Below are 10,958 nucleotides of genomic sequence, written 5' to 3' on the forward strand. Positions count from 1 at the left end.
TTGGTTATCATCATTGGGACAGGCCACTTGGGAGGCATCAGCTGATGGGCTAGCTCCTCGCTGCTGTAGAAAGATGGGAACTCTGAGGAGTCGGATGGAAGATGCTGTTCCGACATCAGCCGACGTCTGCGGCTACTCGCAATACTCGTGGGGATTTCTGTCGCTAGGATGATTGCTGTTAGGGTTCGTCTGCCGTCCAAGAGCTCTTTGAGAAGACGAGGGAGGCGTTTGTGCGCGGGATGGAATGTCTTGGCATGAATTTCGCTCCTTCCTATTTCGTTTTGAAACATTCACTCACATCCGCCACGCAGATATTTTTGCAGGACATTTCCCGATCGCTTCGAGAGCTATTCCTATGACATGTTCTGAATACTGTGACGTCGCAGAGGGTACGAGAAGTCTCTCCATCGCTCTGGGTCCGAACAAGGGACCAAAAATCGGTAAGGAGGGCCAAAAAATCGGCTTCTTAGCCAGCACGTTCCGCTGCACTCTTCTACGTCGTCAACATGCTGTCCCCGGGCAAAAAGGATGACTCTCTGACGGGGAATCGAACCCCGGTCTCCCGCGCTTGAGATCTTAGCGAATGACAAGCTGTATAGACGTTAATATGGTTGTTGGTACTGGTCTATTGGGACATATTACTACGTACCGGAAATCATGACCACTAGACCATCAAAGATACGTGTGTTATGCTGTTCGTGGCCCCTTGAAACGTTTATAATCGTAGACACTGCAGAGTTTTCCAGCGCGCCCTTGCTCCGGACCAAGCTCCCTCCACCATCCGTGGTTTCGGTCGTCCCTAAGTTTGAGCTGACAAAGCCGCGGCCACGGATCCGACATCGATTCTAGGAACTATGCGCCATCGCGACCACAACTATGCCCTGCTGCTCCTTTCACGTCGCATCGTTGTTGCGATCGTTCCTTCTCGACCAAGCGGCAACTTCTTATTTGAGCCCAGCGTCGGCCCGTGCTCAAACTCAATTTCTTCCGAGAATCCGGCACTCCGGGTCGGTCCCATGCGACAGCCTGCGACCGCACTCAAACATATGCACAAGTGAAACGACGTCGACGCTACAGTCTATCAGATATTGCCGCATAGCCTGGCTCGAAATATCGGCAGCTTTTCCACAACGAACTGGGCGCTACCTTATGTGTCGTGTACGGATGATGGCAGGGAGCCGTGATCGCAGGCAGAGCTCAGCCTGCGGCATCAACGAATGCCCTCGTAAATCACATTCCCATCTTCTCGAGGCACGGAAGCAGTGAGCGGCGGTGCTGCAGGCCTCCGTGAACATGCTCTCATGGATTGCGAACATGACTTCGTCTCGGAGAAACGCTCAGGTCCGTTCGCAAGCACCTACAAGTTGGTCGGACGGGAAGCTGGACCCGACTTGAGAGATGATGGTGACATACTACTGGCTCAAAGTGCCCGACAAAGATATCGATAGCCATGGTGCATGGTGAGACTTTCGGCCGTGAACGAGTTTCGCAACCTATCTGGGACTCCGTGCGTCTCTTCGCTCAGACGGTGGAGTGCAAAGAGGTGGCTGATCTGTCAATTGATGTTCGTTCAAGAAGATTCACGCTCGATGGTAGCATCTCTGTTTGTTGCACGGCTCTGGCGCAGTCCCTGTATGCAGAACATTCAGTGCACATCCGTCACTCGCTTCATCACCACGAGTCGACAGCGGACGAGGACGACACTCATATATGAGCCCTTGTCACGGATCGCTCAAGTCTTCAGGTCATCCTTCCTCCTACCGCACGCTTTCCGTCTTTGCCTCCAGCGGAGCAACATACTCCCTCCGAGGTATTCTCCACAACTACGACGTTTAAGCACCAAGGGGCAGACGATGGGGTTGGTTGAGGCAGGCATGATATTATCAAGAAAGCTCGGTAAGAATACCCAATGATCATCATCTTCTCATTGTGATCTAGAGTACATCCACAGCTAACTAGATCGCCACATTGAACGGGATAACATCCGGACCCAGAATCTGCCAAAGAGGACGGCATACCTTGACTGAGCCCATCAGAATCAAAAGCTCGCCTACTGACAAGGGCACTCATCGACTTCAGAAACGCCTCATTGGCCGCTCGAACAGCCGTATTGCTCCTCCGCAACAGCTCTTCGCCTTCGAACATGTGCAGCAATGTCCGGTTTGTGCCGACGAACTTGGGGCGTAAACATCGAGCGTATAGGTCGATCGTAGCCAGCGCTGCGTCGACTTTTGGTAGGTAAGGGACTACGTCGTAAACTCCCTTTTGCTCGGGAACGGGCTGCCAAAGGGCGCTAGTGTGGAATTGAAACACGCCCGAGCCGGTTAGGAGATCATTGGTGTTGAGCGTGTGGTGGGCGACGGAGACGATGAACCCGATGTGTGCCATCAGATCAGCGAGGTCCGAGACGTTTCGTAGGGTAGACGGGGTTGGAAAGTCGATGACTTGAGCCGCGATTGCTTCGGTCATCCATGCCTGGAGCTCGGGGTCGTCGTCGAGAGCGTCAGAATCAGCCGGATCGTAGTACGATTCGCAGTATGTGCCTGTAAACGCTCGGATAGCGTCGTAGACTAGTGCGGCGTCTTCGAAGAAGGGATATTGCTTCAGCGACGGACCTGGACTGTCGATCAGGCCTCGACGCCTGAGGTTGGCATAAAAGTAGTTGGCCTGCACGGCCCCGGAGAAACCATTGAAGTACGTCGTGTTTGCGTAGATCTCAGCGGCCTTGGCGGACAGGCCAAACCAGCTGTCGATAGCCTCACCCGGAGCGAGCAAGGCATCGTAGCCGAGAGGGCGGGGACCATAGGTTGCGTACAACACTGTTGGGGATTGATTAGCTAATGGAGGAACATGCCCTGAAGATGATAGACGTACCTCTGTTCGAAAGTCCGGACAAGGGGTGTTGTTCACTAAGCTTCCGCCGTGCAGCGAGACCGATGGCTTCGGCCACGTAGTGAGTCCGGGCGAAATGATCAAACTGACTCATAAAGAGGTCGTTGACATTGAACATCATTTTCGCCAGAAGTCAGTCGTTTAGAGTGTCGGCCGGCGTATGAATCAGATTGCTTCCAATATTGGTCCGGATGGCGAGGGGCAGGATGTCGCCTGTAGCGGAGCAGATGTAGAAGAGGGCGTCACAGTTTGCAGAATAATGGTCCCTCCTGGGCAGATCAGTCTGGTCCCGGTAAGTGACGTAGAAGAGGCGTCCAGATTGCAGTACTTAACCTGTCGTCTGGTTTGTAAAACCGATCGCAATGGTGTCTGAGACTTCGAAAGGGACTGCATCGCCATCGGCTGCGCTGAGTCTTCGAAGTGCCCATGGGTTGAGTGACAGTCGTTCCATTGAAAAGAGGAGATCTTGCGTGTAGTTGGTGAGAATCCTGCATGGGGCCTATACCATGCGAGCTCAACATCCACTGGTGGTCGTATAACTTGGCGTAGTCATCGAGAGTCCTGAGGTCGTTGTACTTTATCCGAACGGCGTCAGCCATTCGTCTAGGGGAAAGGCTCTAGTGCGGTGGTGAGACGATTCTTACCTGAGCCAAGGAGGCGATGGCTTCCTTCCTATCCACTTCCTCGTATTGCCTTCGGCTGTCGACTACCGCAACAATGAGCGCCATTTCGGCATCGTTTTTCGCCTCGCCCAGTGGTCCAGCCGGGCTATATAGCCCGACAACACCACTCAATGCTGGAAACCATCCGCCGAACTTGAAGCCCCACCGCTCTTAGCGTTGAGTCACCATCATGAGTGTTTGGAGGGGAGTACGGCAGTGCCGCTGAAGATGTGTCCACATTGCGTTGAGCCATGTGAGTCGTGGGAAAGGCATTGACTGTCCGGAGAAGTAGAGCGACCATCGAAAGCAATCGGAGACATGTCTGCATTAAGGAGTTCTACTTGAGAATGAACTGAACAATGAAGAACAATGAACAAAGGAAAAGGGGTCAAGCTCGAGTATATATGAAAAGGAGAACACCAAACGAAGTGGCACTGCTGGTGGGCCGGATACTACTCACATTCCTCGACGGGCCATAATTCTACCTTTCCCATCGTCAGCACACATCCAGCTCCGGCCGCAGCTACAGCTTTCCGTTGCTGGATCACGAAATGGATGTCGTTGTGAGGAGGCAGATACGTTGGCAGCCAGGTCCGAAATCTCGGTTGTGTAAAAGACTGCGTGAGGACTCGGGGTCGTCTTGGTCGCCGACGTACGTTGCCGATGGCGCGTAGGTCCACTGCGTGTAATATTGCCACGATGCCATAACAGATTGGGGGAGACTGAGGACTCGCCGTCGGGTCGTGATGGCAGTGACCGCAAACACCCGCCTTACGGCCGAAGCGTCAAGTCACGAGTTGCAAACAACGTAGTCTTGCATGCCTGTCTATCACGGCAGATTGTACAGCACGGTCCAGGGTTCGATGCACCGCCCACAAGAGGAGTGGTGTGGCGTAGTGAATTGCCAGATACAGCGTGCGGACGCAGGGGATCTGGGAAGCTCCAAAGAACGGTCCTGGAATTGTTCTTCGCTTATAAACAACGCCGCCAAGCCCCTTATATACGAGGATTTATTATGAGATATGAGGAGGTTAATGAATTATGAGAAGAGATATGAGAACCTCTTCTATGAAGAATCCTCATAATGACCGCTCTGCCTTGGATCAAATTATGGCTAAAGGAGCTGGCTCGGATGAGAAATCGTCATATCCCAGGGATGATCAACGGAAAGGTCTTCTCTGGGTCTAGACCTCAGCAGGTTGATGCGTACTTGCTGGCTAAGGCCTAAGAGTACTTGCGACAAAGCCCTCAATGGAGGATTTCGTTCAAGGTCCTTGGTGCTCGGTCTCGGACCACAATCGACAGACGGTGCAATCAAACTTACCCACTTGCATAAGAATGCGCACGTGCTGGCCGGGAGTTCTTTGCGACAAGGCCGGCCGTCGATGGAACATTCCGAGGAGAGGTCCCGGCGAAGCAAGGAGCAATTTCTCTTTCAGAGCCCAGTATCGAACCACAATCGACAGACGACGATGAATCTTGTCCACTCACTCGCTAAGCGATGCGAGCTTACTCGCTAAGGGTACTCGCGAACAGGCCGTCAACAGAAGACTCCGTAGAGCAATCTGGATCAAGCAGGGAAAGTTCCCATTCAGGACTCAGCATCGAACCACAATCGACAGACTACAATCAGTAAACCAGTGCGATGGTGACCCACTTAAACCATGTCACATCTAAGGTGCCCTTGATGTGCGGGTTCAGAGCCTGCTAAAAGCCTTGCAAGCGCTGAAAGGCCGTCCGGACGGCCACTCCGAACCTGGTACCTCCCTTGTTTTTCCTATGCACGGGCAACGCCTAACCCATGCGAATGCCCTTGCAATAGCGACCAAGAGCGGTTAATCGCCACCGGCGCTGTGAGGTGATTGTACCTGCTTCACCGCTTGAGTTACGGAGTACTCCGAGAGTTTCATTCGAGTGTGTGGATTTGAGACATCATCGACAGGTTGGCGGTGCTCGAGCACTTCGGTGTCCTGCTCTACAGGCAAATCGGAGTGCTCACCGGCCAAATCTTGTCCGCGAGTAGGGTCCCAGTACAGTGGCGGGAACAGTCCGTCGATTGCAGTTAATGGCCTTGATAGTCGTCGAATAATGTTTTCTCACGTTCTCACGTTATTCCCTGAGCACCGCTGAGCATTATTACCGTGCTGTTGTCCCTTCACGTTTCGTCTTTGGGGCCGCCCGTCTCGGCCTCGTTCGCCTTCGAATGTCTTGGCAAAGGTCGCGCTGTGTACCGTCGGATGCCACCGCCGTTCGTTACCCACTTCTACCCGCCGAATCCTAGCATACAGCATTTCGATTCGGCCTTCCTCGATAGTGGATTCTTTCGTCGAATAGAATCGAATACCGACGACACTCATCCCAGTACAGATCAGGCTATCGACGAGTTTCATGCCTTGTTGGAGTATATGCAGCCTGCTCAGAAAGGCTAGTAACGAGCGGATGTGCCAACTGACTGTATATCGAGCAATCCCCGACCGAGACGGGCTCGCCTCGGCGCCCCATGTCCACACCAAATTGACAGAATCGGCGCATAATGCTTGTACGGAGTATGGTTCTCCGGCCGAATCCTGACTTGGCGGAGCTTCCGCTTCGAATAGCTCTGTGTGGACCCCGACCACACTGCATCGTGGTCCTCCAATACCTGACGACAGCTTCTTCGGCTGCTGTCACAGAGCGCTCCCTTTTGCGCCCGGATACGTGGCTTGTAGCCTCTTCAAAAATGACTGTCCGCCTTCTGTGACGAATTCCCAAGCTGGGCATGCAAGACTCAGCAGAGGTGCGTCAAGGCTAATGGCCGGATCACCACAAGGCAGTCAGCCAATTCGACCCTGGACGCGCCCCTGACGCTCACGACTGCTGAGCACTCCGATGTGCCAACATGCTGTACGATTAGACTTCAGGCCTTGTTCACTTCGTGTGAAAGTTCGAAGGGACTTTTGAGTGTGCTGGGGACCATAGGAACGGTGGTGTGAGGGCTCGCAAATTGGCATCAACTCTGGCCCGTAGTCCAAGCACGGTCGCGTCTCCAGGAGTCACTTCAGAAGTCAACCGGGCCTACAGTAGCGGCTCGAATGGTATATAGCGTCCGTCGCCACGTCTCTTCCAGCGATTGCGTTTCATTTTCCGACGACACGGCACCAACGACAAAAACGACATCCATGACACAAATCATGCAGCTCTTCTACCTCTCCATCATGCTCCCCATGATTTGCGCCGAGGTGACTGAGTTCAACGGCGTAAGTCCACATCAACTTTCCTGACTGATACTTTTGTTCTCACTGAACGCTGACGACACACAGCATTGCAGAAAAGGCGCCGGAAAACTTGGCACTGGCTTGTGCGACATATATATGAACGGGCAACTCACTAGTTGGGAGTGCGATCCTGTGCGTAACGTCGTGCTTGTTCCGCCACGACTGCAGTATGTGTCGCTGACTTGTCTGAAAAGGGTTTGGCATGCGACGTCCACCCTTACGAATGCGAATTGGACCAAGGCATCTACCCCTACGCGGAGTGCGACAACGGCGACAGCCGCAAAAAGGTCACAACTTGAAGTATCGCGAGGAAGGCGGCGGATGGGCGTCGGTGCGGGCGACGGACTGCGAGAGGTGGGAAAGTCGGGAGAGGTGGCAGATTCAGCGGAGGTGGTTCGTCGGCGGTGGAAGTCTCTGGTCTAGAAGAATTGTATGGCAAAGTATGTAATCGATTGATTCTGTCGAAGGGAAGATCATTCCAACACTCTGCACTTCTCTCCATCTTCGGCCAAGACACTTGTTGCCAGTCTGGGTCCGACGACCGAACATCTGGACAGACATTGACTTTTTCTTCACCGCTGTATGTCTCTTCATTTCCATTCCGCTGCTGCTTCTTCGTCCGCCGCAGCGAACAGACCCAGGTCTCGTACTTCTGGGACAAACAGTTTCGAGGATACCATGTTTTCCCATCCTTCACGCCGCAGATCGATATCCGCATAGAAGCGTTCGGTTTAGGATGCGATTCCATGACCATCTCAATGCATAAACATGGTAAGTTTATTCGTGCACAGGCACTACACTGTGACATGATGCGCGCTGCACATCTTTCACTCGGTTCGTTTCGCAATTTTGTGCACCTCCAGATCCAGGGTGCCCGGCCGGTCATCAGGCAAAAGCTGCGAAAATGCTCTCCGGTAGTTTGGAATACCACGAGGCCTCGACCAGCAGCAATGGGTCGTCAGCTCGTTCACGTTGCAGACATGCCCGTAAGCCGTGGGCAGCGTGCGAACGGTGTTGGTGAGCACGCGGTACTAAAGGCTGTCCGGCCTCCGATCGCGGAGAGGTAGTCGTGTGAGATTTTGACACAGCAGAGTCCTGTTGGCTTCGGCGGTCCTTCGCGGAGCAGCATCCTCGCCGACAGCCTTTTTGTTGATCAGACTGAGCACGAAGAAGAAGTGCGTGTAATACGTACGCTGCGCTGGGAGAAGTGATGTTTACACGCCGCGGCAGGCTGACGTATTCTGAGGATCTGACGGGCCAATAAAAGCATGTGCTCTTCTTCCATACCTTACACGCTTCGATCCATTATTTCTGTGGGGTCCAGAAAGACTCGTGGCGGCTCGTCGTCGACGTCGAACCGTCGGGAGAGTCAAGGACACCGACGCCTGTCCGCTCCGCTCAGCTGTTTGGGTGTGTTGCACTTTCCATTTTGGACAAGAAGAATGAGGAGATGCGGGCGTGGCCATCAATCAAGAATTGATCTTGGCGTGTCGTGTCAGCACATCGGAGCTGAGGTGCCGGGTCTTCATCCACGTGAACAGGCGTTCACAGACCATGCTCGATTCGACAGTTCCTTCAACGTCCTGTCTTCAGGTTGCCCTCACAGAACTCAACAAAGGTTGTATCAGTCCAGGGCAGGGATTCACTCCCATGAATGTCGAACAACACATCATTCTGCTGTGGCCTTGCTCATCCATGCGACTAGGGACCCTCGGTCGGGCGCTACAATCATGCGATTCGAGCCATGATGGTAGCAAGCCAAACAAGGCAAGCGTGATGCTGCAAATCCCCATACACTTTACCGGTGCGCTCGGAGAGATGTTGTGGTCGGTCGCTGGTTCCGAATACGCATACAATAAGGCCGCGTCGCACATGAAGTCGACTTTACAGGCTGTCACGATGCTGACCGTAGCTATCAACGCGCTTTTGGGACTCGCGGTGTCTCCAGCTGCCCGGAATCCATATCTCACCATACTATTTGCTTGCTTTGCCAGTACTATGGCAATGACCTCGGCCGGATTCGCTTGGATCTTTTGGAATGTGGAATGATATTTCAGCTAGGCTGCTTGTTGGATTGGATTGTCTTAGATCTAAGGGTAGATCCACGACACAACGAGAGGCTGGGTAGCTAAATACAGTGGATATCCATGGATATACAACAGGTCTCGGCACGAAAATGAAGCATTAGCTAGAACAATTCATCTTCCCAGTCCGGGACAGCCGTAAACGGTACAGATTGATGTCGAATCCCTAGTAGTGATACTTACGAAAGGATTGCCTACCGGGGAAATCCTAGAAACCACCCATGACGACCTCACCGTTGCTGTGTAGTAGCTACACCATATCAGTAATTAGGCGGTAAAGAGGAGGGGTTACCCTAACAAGATTCCTTTGTACGTACGAGTTAGCGTGGGAACTCAAAATCGGCCTCCTTATTCGCGAATACAGTTGTAATTAGATTGCTATATCGGCTATCCACGACACGACAATAGCGGTCAAAGGGCGATCTACGACATACAATTACACGACACGACATGTAACATCCAATCCAACAAGCAGCCTGCTTTCAGCTATTATAGGCTCTACTTATCAATGCTTTCGCATAGTTCTCGCAAATGTCGTCCAGCAACCTCAAAATCCTCTAACGTGGCATACACTGGAGCGCTGAGCCGGGCCCACCATGCATCTGCGTAAAGGAAAACGTTAACGGCAGTGCGACGTTCAAGTATCATGGTCCGCATAATCCATTCTCCAATATCCTCGGGGACTTTGGAGCCTTCAGTCTCATGAAATAAAGCTCCAATAGGCAGGCGAACATTAGTAAGAGCGCAGTCGCCCAGAGTTCCATCTTCGTTTTCCAGAACCTCAGTCCCCAAGATTCTCGCCACAGCTTCGCCGCCACTTCTCGCAAGGTGAAACATGTATGAAGTGATAGCAACCTCTCCTGTCTGCCCTTGCCAGGTCAGTGAGGCCCGCCAGCCAAGCGCATCCGGCACACAAAGATATGGCGTGTCGTCCAGAGTGCCGCAGCTGGCGAAGTTGGCTACGAAATTGTCCCCAAACCCGAAGCTTGTTGGCAATGTAGATCGTAGAAGATGTTGGTTGCGGACAGGTACGTATAGGATACCGCTCCCTCGTGGCGTGTAAAGCCACTTGTGGCAATTTGTGACGAAGAAGTCAGGGTCCAGATCTTGGAGGTCCAGCGGTATATGACCGATTCCGTGCGCCCCATCGATACAGGACCAAATGTCGTACATTTTGCAGAGCTTGGTAAGCCGCTCAAATGGCATACGAACTCCTGGGAGCGTATTGATGGTGTCGAACAGGAGCAGCCTTGGCCTCAAGCCTCCCGCTCTGATGGTTTTTATGGCCATTTCCAGCGCATCACAAAGAAACGCATTAGAGACGGGCAATGTATACTCGATCATGTGCACTCTGAGCGGGGTCGTCTGAGTGAGATATCTGAGCGTGTTGGCAAACGCCTCATACAACGTGGCGAAGCCGATAACCACGTCGCCTTCATCGTACTGTATGTTCCGCAAAACAGTCTCAACGCCGGTGGTTGCGTTCGGCACAAAGACACAAGTATCCTTGGGCGCGTGAAGGTAGTCCTCGACTGCCCCGCGACACTCATTTAACAGGTGTGTACGATACTCATATCGCACGAACGCGTCCGGCCGAGCTTCGGTAAGTTCTTGGAAGTTGCGAAATGTTGTGCGGACGGGAATAGGGTAAGTCCCGTATGAGCCTGTCAGTGTCAAAGTCAGAGGGCCTATAGGTCACAAGTGCTCGCTGGTAGTATTCTTACCATGGTTCAAGTTTCTGTAACCAGGTGCCAGTGCGAAGTCCGTTCTGACTTCCTGGCCGCATTCGAGAGTTTTTTTCATCTTCGGACTTCTAGCCGACAGCATAACAAAATAAGAATCGAATATACTATCAACTTCTTTCAGATTGATTGATTGATTTTCTCCACACGGATTCAGCCGCAGTCTACTGCGGCTTTGCCCGGAAGCAAGGGTTACGGCCGAGGCGTTTTCGACCTTACCAAATCGAGATAGCTCCACTTCGCCTAATGTCAACCTTAGTAAACAAAATGCCAGCCGTCCCCTTCGCCCTTACTCTGCTCCATTAACCACCGCCTGATCCTGCC

The 10,958-nt window shown here is 52.7% G+C and overlaps 2 protein-coding genes across 2 annotated transcripts; both read right to left on the minus strand.

The window, feature by feature from the left end:
• Window positions 1–1,757: 1,757 nt before the first annotated feature.
• Window positions 1,758–3,620, minus strand: MYCGRDRAFT_89179 (uncharacterized protein; the record flags this gene model as incomplete). Its single annotated transcript, XM_003857442.1, has 4 exons — window positions 1,758–1,823; window positions 2,059–2,819; window positions 2,875–2,977; window positions 3,537–3,620. The coding sequence occupies 4 exons, from the start codon at window positions 3,618–3,620 to the stop codon at window positions 1,758–1,760; spliced, it is 1,014 nt and encodes a 337-aa protein (XP_003857490.1).
• A 5,770-nt stretch (window positions 3,621–9,390) lies between these two features.
• On the minus strand, window positions 9,391–10,695 carry MYCGRDRAFT_98380 (uncharacterized protein; the record flags this gene model as incomplete). The annotated part of the gene is made up of 2 exons (XM_003857441.1): window positions 9,391–10,556; window positions 10,617–10,695. 2 exons carry the CDS (start codon window positions 10,693–10,695, stop codon window positions 9,391–9,393), a joined length of 1,245 nt encoding a protein of 414 aa, XP_003857489.1.
• Between the last annotated feature and the right edge of the window lie 263 nt (window positions 10,696–10,958).

Source organism: Zymoseptoria tritici, chromosome 1, assembly GCF_000219625.1.
Source record: "Zymoseptoria tritici IPO323 chromosome 1, whole genome shotgun sequence".
Taxonomy (NCBI): Eukaryota; Fungi; Ascomycota; class Dothideomycetes; order Mycosphaerellales; family Mycosphaerellaceae; genus Zymoseptoria; species Zymoseptoria tritici.